Source organism: Lissotriton vulgaris, chromosome 11, assembly GCF_964263255.1.
Source record: "Lissotriton vulgaris chromosome 11, aLisVul1.2, whole genome shotgun sequence".
In the NCBI taxonomy this organism is placed as follows: domain Eukaryota; kingdom Metazoa; phylum Chordata; class Amphibia; order Caudata; family Salamandridae; genus Lissotriton; species Lissotriton vulgaris.
The window spans coordinates 1,030,163,635-1,030,180,148 of record NC_141699.1 but is presented as its reverse complement, the minus strand read 5'-3'; the positions used below and the strand labels follow the sequence as shown (position 1 = coordinate 1,030,180,148).

The 16,514-nt window shown below is 41.0% G+C and overlaps 1 protein-coding gene across 1 annotated transcript in view; it reads right to left on the bottom strand.

Moving 5' to 3' along the window:
- The window catches only part of LOC147684012 (T-kininogen 2-like), a 95,592-nt gene extending 81,075 nt beyond the window's left edge, over nt 1-14,517 (bottom strand). Inside the window, exons 1-3 of the mRNA XM_086944358.1 lie at nt 14,265-14,517; nt 9,169-9,270; nt 1,132-1,219 (exon numbers count right to left, since the gene is read on the bottom strand). Of these exons, the coding sequence (XP_086800484.1) occupies nt 1,132-1,219; nt 9,169-9,270; nt 14,265-14,462 (388 nt within the window). The 5' untranslated portion in view covers nt 14,463-14,517. The remainder of the gene's footprint in view (nt 1-1,131; nt 1,220-9,168; nt 9,271-14,264) is intronic.
- Nucleotides 14,518-16,514: the final 1,997 nt, after the last annotated feature.

The following is a 16,514-nucleotide window of genomic DNA, read 5'->3' as shown; positions in this document are numbered from 1 at the left end:
TCCCTAGTCTTACAATTCACACCCAAAAGTTCACCCCTGAGGCTCTGCAACCTGCATAAATAAACAGGTTAAAAGCTTACCACCTTGAGACATTACATCAAGAATTACCAGACCGACCACATGTAAGTTTCACTCTTACTTTAACCCTTGCTATACTCTGCTCTACAGAAGTCAGTTGCTTTACAGCTAGTTTTAGTTTTACAAATCTCATGATATAACTATACAATAGAATACGTACACAAACACATAAATGACAAAGCCCACGGAGGTGGTAGACATGTTGTTGGTGGATGTTTGTCATCCATTCATTCATATCTTCACAGGTGAGCACTTGCATCTTGGGGATTCCCATTTAACGATAAAATATTTTTCTCTTTTTGCTTCAAATATGAGACTACTTTGATACCTGAAATCGCATTGTTGTGTGGGGAGTCCAGACAGTGCCGGATGGGCTGGTCTCATAGATCAGTGTGTGGGCCATTTGTTTTGTAGTTTGTCAGCCTGTTTTATTGTCTGGTGGGCCTGTTTTTATTGATTTCTCTGATACTACCACAATCATTGCCTACTGCCAACACAAATTCATGTAGTCTCCTCTACCTTGTAAACTACTTATAAAGCTTGTCTTTACTAGCCCAAAAATGGATAGCTTTGCAAATGTGTGCCACTTTTTTTTAGCTGGTTCCAGGGGCGGTCTTAGGCATGTGCAAGCTGTGCACATGCACAGGGCCACCAACCCCCAGGGGCCGCCACGCCAATATATATCCTTAATATATTAATCCTCTGAGTATGGATACAAATTTGCGTGGCGGCCCCTGGCAGGGATTTGGCGGCCTCCGGCTCTGTAACATCTTCCTGTGCTCCGTGGAGCTCCGTCCCACCCGTACCCCCTCTTCCGGGGCCTCTACATACGCTTCCTGCCCAGGGCCGCCATGAACCTAGAGCCGCCCCTGCTGGTTCCCTAACATGGTCCATTTTGATTTTGGAGCCCCGGTCTTTTTTGTCCAAGCTCGACACTGGTGATATCATTGGTTTTGGTTGCGTCCAGCAGCTGTTTATCTATTTACACACAATATTGGAAGGTCCTTTACTTACTATGGTCCAAACACACCATTATTATCAAGAGTTACCTACTTGGGGTGATGTTGCATTCCTGAGAAATAGCATTGCCGGTCTTCCCTGCACTGTTGATGCCAACCTCCGCGTGGCATACGCCAATGGCCTACAAATACACAAAAACTTTTACAAAACAGCAGTGATTTTCAAAACAAGTATAACAAATAGCTCCTTCTGTTTTATTATTTTCTGTCTTACTTCATATTGAATTAGTCCTAACCGTCCCACAGAGTTCTCTAATGGAAGGTCATTTTACTAAAATTATGAACACTGCCTACACACAATATTAACAAACAACTTAGGGCCACATGCATCAACAGAAAAACCACTCGCAAACGGGCAGATTCTCAGAATCTGCCCCTTTGCGACCGGTATTTTTGCGATTACTTAAATTGCGATTGCATTTAAGGAATCACAAATTGAGATTCCTTAAATGCAATGCATTAAAGTAAAAAAATTAGCGGTTTCGCTAATAGGGGGCGCAAATTACCATGAAGTTGAACTTCATGGTAACGTGCAAAAACATTGAAAAATGCATTGAAGTGCATTTTTCAAAGTTCCATTTTACACACAAACATACCCATGGGGCATGTGTGTGTGCAAGATGTACTCATATGCAGATTTCAGGGGTGCAACAGGGTGTCCTTTTGACACCCTGGCACTCATGAAATTGCATTCTCAATTTGCGATTCTCTAATTAAGAATCGCAAATTGAGAATGTCTTCCTAGAGGCCAGTAGGAATGAATGGGGAGGTATTCCTTAATTGCGACTCGCATTTCGACTCACAATTAAAGAATTTGTAGGATTTGCAATTTTTTAGCAATTCCTACATGCATAGCCTTTTGCGATTCCTTATTAGCGAATCCTTATTTTGCGTTAATAAAGAATCGCGAATGGCATTGTTGACGCATGTGCCAGATAGTCATCATTCCCATTGGGTGATACACATTAGCAGATAACTAGTTCATTCATATTTGGGATTAGTACCAAAACCATACAGCAAACATATTACAAGTGGTATTAATGTTGTCAAAACCCTTTGCAGTTTTTTCAATGTGTGAATTTGTGATGGATGGGTGAAAGGAATACATAATGTACTCATCTTTACTTACGTTGGATTTTCCAAACCCTTTTTCAAAGAATCAAATTTTTTTAATGTTCTACAATAACAGATTCTCTGTTTTCTAAGTTTAAAAAAGGATTCCCATTCTAGGGGCATTCCTATAAGAGGCATAGAGGGACAGTCATTTGGAATGTTGAGAACACCCACAATGTCGCTACTTTTTGATTATTTACAAACTTTCCCAGTGCATTGCTCCATCCTCATTTCACGTGTAAATTTCTCCAAAAAGGGTTGGAGTTAATGGGTGCACATAGTGAGAAAGACCCTCAAATGTCCTTTTTTAGGGATGTATGGTAAGGAATTTCTAGGCTTTGCAAAATTATTAAAATCCTTATTTCTTCCAATTCTAAAACAGCCTATTGGTTCTGTGTAGACAATCAGATGGCATACCGGTTAGGGAAATAGGTCTATAATTGAATTGATTTTCATTCATTGTCAAGTCTACTCCGGAAGTGTTTGGTGAACACAAAACAACAGTCAGTATTCTATGAAAGTGAAAGGAAAGTCAACAAATCATGGATTTTGTCTTTCTTGTGAGGCATACCTAGATATGAAGCTAGAATTAATGCTGTATTAATGGCATTAGGTAAGGTAGGCTATAACACATATTGTCACACAAAAAGAATTGGGGATCGAGAGCTATTCAGAAAGAAAGGAGGTCCAGTACCCGTGCTCCCACAGGATAATGTGTATACACTAGGTGGTAACTGTACCTCAGGTATCAGAGAAGTGGTAACCAAATTATGGTTTGTAAGTGGAAACAGTGCCAAGTGGTCAGACTCAAGGTTAGTTGGATCTAAAAATATTGATGGGGAATCTCTTCTTTTGGATATAGTGCCCTCACACACCCTTGCGAGTGTCATGCTTCATTATTGGGCGTTGCTTCTCGGGGGTGGCGCTGCAGTTCTTCACGGGCCCCGCGAGAGGGCTCTTTAGCGGAGATCTTTTAAGGAGGCGGCGCAGTTGTGCATGTGGGTGTGTGGGCCTAGGAAGGTAGGTGAGTTAAAATTACCAAACTAAACTTTCAAAAATGCACTTTAGTGCATTTTTCAAAGTGTTAGCAAATTACCATCAAGTTTAAATTGATGGTAATTTGTGATCCCTAATAGCGAAATCGCTATTTGAAATTGCATCATGTATTGCATTTAGCGAATCACAATTTGCGATTCTCTAAATGCATTCGCAATTTAAGTAATCACAAATTTTGTGATTGCTTTATTTGCGAATTTGCATTTGGGTTGATGCATCCCAAATGCACAAATACCGGTCGCAGAGGGGCAGATTCTGACAATGTGCCCCTTTTGCGACTGGTTTTTAGTATGATGCATGTGCCCCTTAGTTCTCCAAATCTTTTTGTCAATGTTAAGGCTACAATACCTACTACTTTTGCTTGTTAAATTGTCGCTGCTTCTTAAGCTTCAAAGGAGGGACTTTGTAAACCCTTTAGTACCATGGGGAGATCCCAAAGAGGAAGAGAAGTAGTCATACCTTGGCATTAAACTTTTTAGCAACTGTCTTACAAATGGAATACATTTTTAAATAGCTTCCAATGACTCTTTAAAATCCTAATAGCCATTAGAATATGCATTTTAGGAAATCCTCCTTTAGGAAGTCTAAGATCTTGAACTGATCACAGGAAGTTGGAATCAAATCTTTATATGTACTCCAATGCTCATAATGTTTCCAATGCTGAGCATTAAATCTAATAGTGCAAGATGTTCTTGATTCTCAACATCCACCCTGTGAGGTGGAGCAACTCTAGAGACCTCTGAGCAAACCGAGTGTATCATGGGGAATGCCTATGAAGTAGAGGGAGACATTGGTGGATTCACAGTTGAATGAAAGTTGGAAACCATGCTCTTGTTTCTAATATGGATTTATCAATATCATTGTTACGCTGTCTTCCCTAATCTACTGAATCACTCTGGGTAGAAGGGGGAGTGAATGCATGTATAAGGCCTGCCGGTCACGAAATTGAAAGTTGTGTCTTTCCTCAACGCTTCCTGGCACCATGTTTCCATGCAGAAATGAGGAAGGAGGGCACTGGATGGAAATACAAACAGATCTAGCCATGCATGGCCAAAGTAAGCAATGATCTACTGAAATGCTTCCTTCTCCAAATGGAAATTTACAGAGTACCGGATATTTACTGCTTAGGTTGTCCACATGGAAATTCTCCCTTACGCAGATGTAGACTGTGCTTGGGGAGATCAGATGGGTTTCGGCCCATACCTTTGCTGGTGCTTTTAATTTTGTTACACACCCCACCCCTGATTATTGACGTAGCCCCGTGCTACTTGGTAGTCTGTCTGTACTTCTATTGGTTTTCCTTTATATCTGTGGGGAGATCTTTGAAGAGCCTGACTGGGTCCAACTTCCCTGGATTTGCATCCCCTCCAAAGTGGCTCCACACCACCATTGACTATCATCTCTTGTCAAGATTAGGGAACCAATAACAATCGCTTTTGCAGATTTTCAGGGACTTGACACCACCGTGCTATTGAATATGAAACAGGAATCGTCTCGTATTTTTGAGACTCGGATAACAAATGAGTCAGCAAGTGATAAGCAGAGGCCTTAGACGTTGACATGCCCATGGCATTTCCATTGTCGTTGTTGCCGTCAGACCACGATCTCTCAAGCAGAATCCAAGGGAGCTTGTGGAAGAGATAGGAGTTGTAGTAAACTGTCTTTTAACTTCACTCTTTTTGATTCCAGAAGGTAGACTCAAATTTTCCCAAATTTTCCCCATCTTGAATGTAGCTCCTATAAACAGTCTTGCTTGGCCTGGTTAAAGCTTCGATTTCTGAATATTCAGAACAAATCCCAGTTCCTGAAGACCTTGCAAAATATCCCCAAATTGACTTCCGCCTTAGAGAAAGAAGGAGCAGAGATTAGCCAGGCGAGCACAGCAACCTTTGCCACAGGCTCAACCTCAATAGGTTAACAGGATTCTTGTAGCCCCTGCATTGCTGTTTTTTGGAGGAATTATTTTTCTGCCAGAGTTGACCTGAACAGCTACAACATCTTTTTCTCCTCTGCCTTTTTTGTAGTAGGTCGTTTTATTTCTGGCCCAAACCAATTTTGGCCAAAAAATTTCAATGTATTATTGTTCTGTGTCCCACATTGAGTTTCCTTACTGTAAGCCAAAGTAGCCTCCTCCCTACTATGCAAGCACCTGCAGTGGTAGAAGTTGACCAGAATGGGTCAAAGGTTATATCTGAGAGGAACTTTCCCAGCAACTCCATGTTCCCTAGGAATGTGGTAGGTTCATGCCCCTCCTGAAAATAATGGTTGTAAGGCTTTTAATAATGTTTGAGATGCCTAAGCCGCATAAGAACTTAGGGCCAGATGTAGGTCAACAAATACCGGTCGGTAACGGCCGATTTCGGCCGTTACCGACCGGTATTTGGTGATTGAGATGTAGGGGGCCAAAATATTACAGATTCAGTAAATTTACCGATTCAGTAAATTTACAGATGCTGTAAAATACCGATTCAGTAAATTTACCGATTCTGTAAAATACAGATTTGGTAAATTTACTGAATCGGTAAATCAATATGTAGGTTGGCACTGCAAACAGTGCCACAGGCCCTTAAGAATTCGTTATTTACCATGTAATACTATTGCATGGTAAATAACGAATTCCTGTGTACATGCACATCTGTGCATGTACACCTGTGTCATGTGGCACACAGACATGCCCTAAGGGCATGTATGTGTGTCACATGGCACACAAGCCTGAATCAGGGGTGCAACAGGGTGTCAAAGTGACACCCTGTCCCTCTTGTCAATTCCGTAATTTTACCGAATCGGTATTTACCGATTTGGTAATTGCCATTGGTTCCTATGGGCCTCAAGGCCCATAGGAATCAATGGCAATTACCGAATCGGTAAATACCGATTCGATAATTTCCGAATTCTACAGATTCAGTAAATAATTCGGTAAAAATACCTACATTGCATTTACCGATTTGTAAATACTGAATCGATAAAATTCGGTATTTACGAATCGGTAAATGCCATTTACCTACATCTGGCCCCTAGGTCTTGTAGCAACCTTGGGCTAGATGTAGGTAAGTGGAATTTACCGATTCGTAAATACCGAATTTTACCGATTCGGTGTTTACAAATCGGTAAATGCAATGTAGGTATTTTTACAGAATTATTTACCGAATCCTTCAAGTTCGGTAATTAGCGAATCGGTATTTACCAATTCGGTAATTGCCATTGATTCCTATGGGCCTTGAGGCCCATAGGAACCAATGGCAATTATCGAATCGGTGAATACCGATTTGGTAAAATTGCCGAATTGACAAGGGGGACAGGGTGTCACTTTGACACCCTGTTGCACCCCTGATTCAGGCTTGTGTGCCATGTAACACACATACATGCCCTTAGGGCATGTATGTGTGCCACATGGCACAGGTGTACATGCACAGATGTGCATGTACACAGGAATTTGTTATTTACCATCAAATAGTATTTGATGGTAAATAACGATTTCTTAAGGGCCTGGGGCACTGTTTGCAGTGCCACCTACATCTTGATTTACAGAATCGGTAAATTTACGATTCGGTATTTTACCGGATCGGTAAATTTACCGATTCTGTAATAGTTAGGCCCCCTACATGTCAAACACCAAATACTGGTCGGTAACGGCCGAAATCGGCTGTTACCGACCAGTATTTGGTGTCCTACAACTGGCCCCTTGACAGCAGTAAATGCACTTTTGACTTTTACTCACCAGGATCTGTCAGCAAAGACTTTTCGGAAGCTAATAGTCGAAATAATTGAGTTCAAGTTTGGCACTGGATTGGACTCCTCTTCCAAATTTTGCAATAGATACCTTTTATTCAAGAAAAGTGGAATAGCAGACTTGTCTTTGTCTTCCATTACTTTGATAACATTTTTGGTAAGATTACATGGAAAGGAAGGTCTTCTGTATTTTGAAATCTATATTTGGAATAAAATCCCTGCTCAGCTGCTTGGGCTGTAGAATCAAATTCCTGGACCTCTATAATGTGGTTTAACACATCCTGAAATTGTGCACTTAGCTCAGATAGCCTACCTAATCCTGGCTTGCAGGATAGGTCTAGATAAAGAGATAACCTCCTGTTCGTCTCGCTTAACTTCTTCATGGTGGCAGTTTTGTCTGCACTTTCAATGCTTCGTGTTTTAGCTTTGCGCTCTCAAAGTACCATGCTGAAGCAGCGGCTCCTGTTTCGAGGGGTTTCCATAGTAACCTGTTCACTTCTCACGAGACTCAGGTTAGCGTAGTAACCCCTGGTGCATATCTCTGTTTTCCTGATACACAATGAAAACATTGCCAGAAATTGTTTAGGCCTCGCTTGGAGGAAAGGCAGGGCACAAGTCGTAAAAAAAGAAGTGGGGGGACGCTGTCACCAGAAGTGACGTCACGACAGGAAGTGACGTCACGAAAGGTGCCGAGCTCCTCGTCCCAGAGAGGCCAAAGAGTGAAGTCCAGCTGTTTGGCAGGGGGATGGCATCCCCCCTGTAAAATAAGTGGGGGGACGCCATCCACCCGCGTGGTACCCAGACTCGAGCCCTAAGGAAAGGGCATAACTACGGCGCAGTAGGCTCGCTCCAAGTCTCCTGCACAACCCAGCACATGCAGGGGGACATCTTTAACAGCATTTGCTGTAGAGAAGCACCGCGACACTGAAATATTAACTCTAAAAAGAAAGGCTTAATTTACTAAGGAAAGTCCTCTAGTCTAGGAGACAAAAACAAACATGAGGACAGAGAGGGGTAGACATAATTTGCACAAAGAAGGAAACCATTGCTTTATTTTGTAAAAAAAAATTAAAAAATTGTGCAGGCCCCACTTCAGCTTGCACCACTCATTGTCCCTGCCAGCACCGCCAGTGACAGACCAACACAACAACTAACCATGACACCCTTCAAGTGTGACACTTCAGGCTAATCCAGGCCGCGCAGCTATAAGAATTACTTGGGCATCAGGTATTAGTCACTTTTATTTCAAAATCTGTTTATTGAGTTTTAAGATTGCAACAGAAGCCTTTCTGTATAGCTCTATGTAAAGATTATGATGGTACATTTGTATTGATTTTGTTCAAGTTTTCATCATTATGTGCTGATAATAAAAAAATAAAAAAAATAAAAAAAATAAAAAAGATTGCAACAGAAATGCAGTACACATGCAACAATTGTCAAATTAGGCCAAGAGTTACAGACAGCACGTGGAGATTACTGCTTGTTCACAAGTTCTGTGGCATGAAAAAAACATATTGATAAGTGCAATCATAATATGTTGTATGTAGTAGTCCTCAACCTGCCATTAGTCACAATTAATGTAATGTATATTAAATTAATTGACAACTGTTGTGGTGTTCATCTCTAATTTAGATCAACAGCGCCACCCTGTGGCAGACTGACATAAGTACTGGTGTTGACAATTGAATGCCAGTGACAAGCACCCGGAAACCACCAGCTCAATTTAAGCTCTGGCTGGGAAGGGGAGTACTATTAAGCAGAAAAAGATGAAATGCTTGCTTAGTTTATTAAAAACCTGAGAGAGAAACTGTCATTTTCATAAGAACTAGGAAGGAGGTGAACGGATAATGCCTTGAGCATTGGTACTATTAGGCACAGCTTGTAGTAAATCTCTTCTAAATTCTACTGCTCGATAAAGTTTATTGTTTCAGTCCATACAATGGGAATTTGGCTGAAATGACACAAATGATCAGAAAGACTTTCCACTAGCCCATTTTTATAGTCTGACTTTTTGTTTACTATGAAAAAGGTGTGCTGGGGTAGTCGAAAGGCAACATGTTTAGCAGTGAAGGAGGCAAATAATAAATGGGACTATTTCATATCTTAAAATATTTTCTTCGGCAAAGTAAAGCACTTTTTTTATACAACCCCAAGATATTAACCCAAATCTTACCGCTTCTGTGCGAGGTTTGAGCTGACAATCTTGCCACACGTGTCCGTCATGAGCCGGACATGTGCTCTCGATGATTTCATACGTCACATGATAGTGCTCGCCCTGTGGAGAAAAACAGGCCGATAAATATATTACTTGGACAGAACATAGCATTCTAGCAAAGTCTTTTAAAAATCGCAAAATTCTATTTATGCATCTATCATACCTAGATCACCAGTAGGTGGAGCTACTTTCATTTTACCTTGTAAACATTTTAGTTCAGCTGTGGTTGCAATACATACTTCAAGTACTCTTCTAGACAGGTCAGTTTATGGTAGGTCGTATTAAAATAAAACAGTTTTGCAATAAAAACGGGTTCTAGACAGACTTCCCCCTGATGCTTCGCCAGCTAATGTCGACTTCCCAGAATGCTTTGCAAACCTCAATTTTAAAGGACACATTAGTGGTGAAAATTATTTCTGTAGTTGTGTCAAAAACCTGATAATTAATTTTTCAGAGTATGTCCTGCCTGGCCCAGTTGAATTCTGCAGATAAATTTCAAATCCCATTTTCCCGTACTTGACTTTTCTCCAGGAAAAGTATTGTTGGCAATGCGCAGCATAAGGTTATAGGCAGGGCCACTGGAATTATGCGACAGGAGAGGACCGAATTATGCAGCTGGGTTGAGTAAATGATATGCAAAGAAAAGTCAAATTGTACGGAATTATGTGGCACATTTTATGGCAGTACCACTGCATTTGTTTTACACGTCAAGAGTGTCTTGGCAAAAGTAATTAGTAACAGTTTAACACTAAAATAAAGCACTAGCCAATTAAAAGGTGACGGGCCATCTTTTGAGATAGGGCGTTCCACTGCATGGCAGCATATGTGAAAGCGTTTTTAGCAACTTTTCATCCGTATGAGTTAGAATTTGTTTTTTTATATCTGCAAATTATGCAGCAGATAATGGATTATGTGGCAAATGCAGCAAATCCATAATTATGTCGAATTTGCTGCACTGGCAGAATCGCATAATTCCTTATCTTTCTGGATTTTATTTTTTTGTCAAAGAATACACCCCAGAGCCCTTAAAGAATGGATAATCCCACCGTTGGAAACCATTGGAAAGCACACCCCAACAAGTTAAACTCAGAGAAGTTTATTAAATTCAGAAAACCTAAGGCGAAGTTTCCTGGCTTCTCCTGAGCTCGTCTTCGAAAGTAAAACTTTTGCTGTCCCTACATTCATAATAAGATTTAACAGTGTTCCTTATATCGCCTAGTCCCTACTGTTGGACAACACCCTAAAACAGTAGACTCTCATTTAGAGGTAGTCTCTAAGGGCCATATGTATCATAGTTCTGTTTTGCGCTTTCTAAATAGCGATTTTTAAGGAATCGCTATTTAGAAATCGCAAAACTGTATGTATGAAAAAAATCGAATTTTTTTTGCGATTCCTTAATCTTCCTTATTTGCGAATTCGCAAGTTGCGAATTCACAAATAAGGAAAAATTTCCCATTCATTCCTATGGGCCAGGAGGCCCATAGGAATGATTGTGAAATGCATTTTATTTTGCGATTCGCAATTTGCTAATCGCAAAATGAGATTGATTTCAAGGGTGCAGGGGTGTCTCAAGGACACCCTGCTGCACCCCTGAAATCAGCATGTGTGTGCGTATGGCGCACATACATGCCCTATGGGCATGTATGTGCGTCACATGCCACATTCCAAAATGCCAATTTGTGCATTTTTACAAGAAATCGCAATTTACCACCAATTGAAAGTTGGTGGTAAATTGCGATTTTTTAAGCTTAATTCGCTATAGAAAAATGCTTCATACATAGCATTTAAGGAATCGCAAAATTGCGATTCCTTAAATGCTATAGCAAAATAAGGAATCGCAAATTTATGCGATTCCTTGTGATGCGATTTTTTCATACATATCAAAAAATGCAAAACAGCCTTTTGCAATTCGCAAAGGCCGGAATTCACCGAATTCCGGCCTTTGCGAATCGAAAAAGGCTTGATACATATAAATCCAAGTGTACCAGCATAATGCAATCACAAAAATCGACTCCTGCGGTACCACCTATCAATTTTGAAATTATGAAAATAAGGCTCATATTTACTAACATTCTTAAAACGTGGTCCTTCGTAAAAATCTGCAGTGGGTCAAAGCCTGGAGGATAAAAAATTGTGCAGCCTCATATTTACAAAGAAGTGTGTACATAGAGTTGCTAATTGTTACACCATATCGCCAAGATGAAAAGGTGGTGTTTTTCAGCGCATTTGTACTCAAGGGACACCCCTCCAATACACATTCTTCGCACAGACAACTGTCCATGGTAAATCATGTAGGGGCATATTATCAAGGACGGCTTTAAAATTATCGCTGGTTTAGCGGCAGAAAACGGCCGCTAAAGTGGCGATAATGGGCTTGATAATATGCCCTGGAGAATTCCAATAGAAGCCCATGTTAACACCAGAACATGGACTTCTATTGAATTCTCAAGGGCATATTATCAAGCCCATTATCGCCGCTTTAGCTGCAGTTTTCTGCCGCTAAAGCGGCAATAATTTTTAACGCCGTTCTTGATAATATGCCCCATAATACGTGCAATTTCACTGTAATTAAGTGTATTATATGTTGGAAAATCATGCTATTCTCCTTGGGCCCACTGTTTGCACCTGCATTCAGTTGTAGTAGATCTCAGCTTTGCGTTGAATCCTGGGGAGGTTGCATTGTTCCTGCCCCATTATACTAATTTTGGCTGATTTATTGGGGATCTTTTGGGGAGCATTCCTCAACTTTTCGGCTCAAAACACTTAATCGATGCTGCCTTTGGTGGCATTTGCATCAGACAGTGTTGCTGTGCATCAGCCCTGGAATAGTGCGGATGCATGGCGAATTTACGCCGGCTTTCATCGTATTTCCATGGTGTGTGCGGCTGTACTGCAAAACTATAAAGGCCTGATTCACAAAGGTAAACTTACACTTGGTAGTGAGTATACTACTTTTAGGGAATGCACAAAATACATGTGACGTTTTACGACTCCGTACTCCCTTTATTTTTGTGTGTGGAGTTCTCTAAAGTCGGAGACTCGTCAGGGCGGATAACTCCACATACATACGTATAAGGAGCGAGGAGTTGTAAATTCAGCATGTCGTTTTTGATCTGCATTTTTTAGTAAATTTTTGTGGTCCTACAAAACGTACTACAAAGTTCGGTTTGTGAATAAGTCCCTAAATTTGAGAGTAAATATCATTAGTGCAGCTGGTGCCAGAACCCAGGGGTGTGGGGCTCCACTGCGGCTCAATTATTGTTATTCCCCAACATAAAGTCAGAGGGGCCCTTTTTTCTGGCTTTCATTAGAGCCTACCACACCCTTGCTATGTGTTGTCCTAACTGTTTCCTTAACCCAAATGATGCATTTCTTCCATGAATGCAAAATTCTAATTGCACCAGTGTGGTCTCAAATAATCTAGGCTAGCCTTGCTCTCCCTACAGTTAAAGCTCTATGCCATTCTGGAGTCTGTTTGAATGTTATTTCTGATTTTCCCTTTATGCATTTCTCATGCTTTCTGGGGATGTATCAACATTTGCTTCCATGTGCAGCCTTCAAATTAGTCACTCTAGAGAATGAAAAACTCAGGGGTCTATTCACAAACTGCTTTTGTAGTGTGCCTATTATTACTACAATAGTACTACTCATATACTACAGAACGCCTTTCACTTACTTATGGTGGAGTTATACGCCCCGCCTACATTTTATGTGTTTAGCTCGCCATCCTGATTGCACAGATCTTTGCACAAGGACGCCTACGTTTTAGTAGTAAATGTGGAGGAATTGGTGGAGTGGCTGAGAATGGGGAAACTTATTACAAAATGGAAGGAGTTAAGAGAAGAGCGGGCTGGCTTTTACCCAGGATTAAAAAGGGGTATTGGAAGAGACATGCACCTAGCCACTAAATAGTAAGCTATATGTTAGTCACAATAGCAGCCGAAAAAAACCAAAATAGTAGTAAATGTACTCCATCTCAGACTTGCAGTAATTCTTGCACCATACATGACCAGCCACAAGGGCTGGAACACCCTCCCACAGAAAACATTGGAGGTAGGGACTTAAAATAAATTCCTTTAGGAAATGAAGTTAAAATAAATGTATTTATTTTGACTTTTCAAAAATATAAATTGATTTAAGTTAATGTTATACACACATGCGCACACGCACACTATACATAAATATTATTTACATTTGAAGTATTTTAATAGCCCTTTTAATTTAAAAATAATTGTAGCTTTATTTTTTTAAATAACTTAATGTAAGCTAATTCTATGTGTAACGTTTGGTTAATTTAATATATAATAAATACATATACACATTTAATTTTAGGTGAATACTTTTGTATATAGCTCTTTAAAAATATTATAATTTTAAATATACATAATTCAATGTATTTAAATTAATTAAATATTTAGTTCAAAGTTAAGTTAATAGTGCTAAAGTATTTTGTAATTAGGTCAACATGGAACAAGTATATAAGATAGAATACAGAACATAAGTTTAAAATAAGATTTATCATAACAATATTTTATTATTTTCTTCAAAGCTTAATAAACTTTTTAACTTTTTACCTTTCCCTTACTTTACTGTAGGGAAATCTCTGGCCCAGTGGTGGAGACATCCATCTCTGTGTGAAAAATTATTTGTAGCAACTTAACACTTGTAAATTAGGCTCCACTACTGAGTTCAAGGGCGGAGACGTGTAAGTCTATGCTTTGTAGTAAATTTACACTCCTAAATAGTGACTAGCCAAAAGAGTAAAGTTACTAAAAAATGTAAGAGTATATTTACACATGTAGATTTACTTACTTGTATAACTTTACCTTCATGAATAGCCCCCTATCTGTAATGCAGTGGCATAACACAGCGACAAGCTCGCTAACACAAAAAAGGAAAAAGACCCCTCCTCTTTCACTGGAATGGGTGGTAAAAGGCAGCCATACTTGGGGTGCAGTGGTCCTCCCAAACCTCTGTTCCCCTGGTGTCATTGCATCTGCTGTACTTACAATAGCTTCTCTGCTCCTTTCTTAAAGTTAAAAAAGAGCCCTTACTGTGGTGCCAGCTTCTGTGATCCTACGCAGAGCGAACTGGTTTCCTTCTTTTCTGTCCGCGTTGTATTTTTTCAGTGCCAGGTCCATAGCTTCAAATACTTTTGGGTCATTGCAGCTGGCATCATGGATGGGTTGGTGGTGGTCAGCTTTACTGGAGAAGACCTGGAAGCAGAGGAGGAGCAGTGCTAACCACTTCATGGCTGCTGGGGACCCTGGTTCCTGAAGCAGTGAACAGCAGAGCACCGCACTGGCCAAATGGACTTATATTTATACACAACCCTGGGGGCGGCTGAGCTTTTGACCCTCGGTTTACTTAGTTTCGGCAGGTAAGATCATGCAAGTTAATGCAAACACATTTTACAAACATTACAAAAAAATCCAAAGGTTATTGGCCAGTCTCTTGACATAGCAGAAGTTGAGTAATAAGCACAAACAAATGAATTCCCTAGTATGGCCACAGTGCAGGCCATGAGGCCTGGATTTGGTCAAGAAAAAACACATGTTCTCATCCTTTTTTAAGTGCTTCAGCTTAGTTGATCTCTTCCAGGTAAATAAGGTATGTTGCTCAGCGGCTGAAGTGCATTACAGAGTATGAGAACTATGAAGCTGAATGGAATGGCAACAGCGAGGAGGTCAGTGAATATGGGCCGGGGTCAGACACTGGCTGAAAAGACAAAAATATTGGGCAACAATTTTGTAGGCCTTCTGCTTATTAAATGTAACACACACACCTTAAATGAATAAAAAATGCAAGTTAATGTAGTCTGTGGGAATGCACCCTCTTTCATTATGAACGCTCAGTTGGTTAATGCAATCACTGCATATGCCTGTGTGTGTAACTAGATAGTTGCAGAATCGAATCCTGGTTTGAGTGTAGTGAAGTGTATTTATGGAGCTCTCAGACTACTACAGAAAGGACTGTTAACATACAAGTTGTTATTTGAAAATTGTATTACACACAGGACAAGATAGGTTGCCACAAAAAATGCAAAAAGATTTAGGGCCTGGTTATGAGTTTGGCAGAGTGGGAGCAGACCGCCACACCAGCGCCCCGCTCTCACACCACCAAACCCGAACACTGCTCGCCCACCAGAATCTATGCTGTGCAGGAAAGGAGGTGCGTGCTCATAGGGGGTATACCATGTGCCCACCTGCATGTATCCCCAGGCCCAGAGGCAACAGGGGCCCTGTGGGACCCCCTTAGTTTCCACACCACCAGCATTTTCATGGTGTGAGCACTGCCATGAGAGCATTGGTGGTAAGGAAAATTGTAGTATGCTTGGGGTTGCCTAGCATATTGCAGCCTCAGACCGCTGCTCCACCGCCAGAGAGTTAGGTTACCTGGAAGTTGCAATGGTCCCATGGTGGTCTGACCGCCAAAGTCGTAATACAGCAGCTGGACCGCCGGTGTGTTACTGCCACACTGCTACAGGTGCGCCACGGACCGCCAAACTCATAATCAGGCACTTAAGGCCTGATTACAATGTCAGGCACTGTGGTTTGGAACCGCCCCACCTTAGGTCGGCAGTTCCGACTGCATGATTACAATGGATCCATTTTCCAATTGAAGCTTGTGCGGTGGGCGGGAAAGGCCCGCTGGACAAGCTTCCATTCAAAATGGATGTCTGTGAACATACCTGCACTGTATGGCAGGCTAGAGAGCCCCAAAGTCACTTACCAACAGCCTTTCCATGTCAGAAAGTTCGACATGGAATGGCTCGGGAAACCAATATAATACGGACGGCGGAACCACCGTCATTAAGAGATTATGCTTTCTTTCTGATGGAGCCCGTCAGAACCACGTCAGAATCCCCTCACAGGTTTATTTCTGATGCTTTCATCCTAATATGGTGGCTGGACTTTAAACCTACCATGTCGGTCGGAAAGCCTCCGACCACTGGTTGGAGGGTTTCAGCCCGACATCGTGATGAGGCCCTTATTGTTTAAAATGAAAGTAGATCTTTCAAATTATACATTTTTAGTAATAAGCAATTAGAATGTATCTAGTACAAATGTTGTCCATTAGAAGGACCACTACAGAACGTAGCTGGCGACACACTTACATTTTCTTCTTCTCAAACACAAAGGAGTTTTAAAGACCTGCAGGGGTTGACTCCCCAAAACCAGAAACACAAAGGAAACCCGGGGTCTGTAGACTTCAATGAAGTGCCCACAGAATGTCCCTTTTTCAGATGGGATGCAGGGGGCGCTGATTGCGGCTAATTCTTAGGCGCAATCCATGCCACCGGG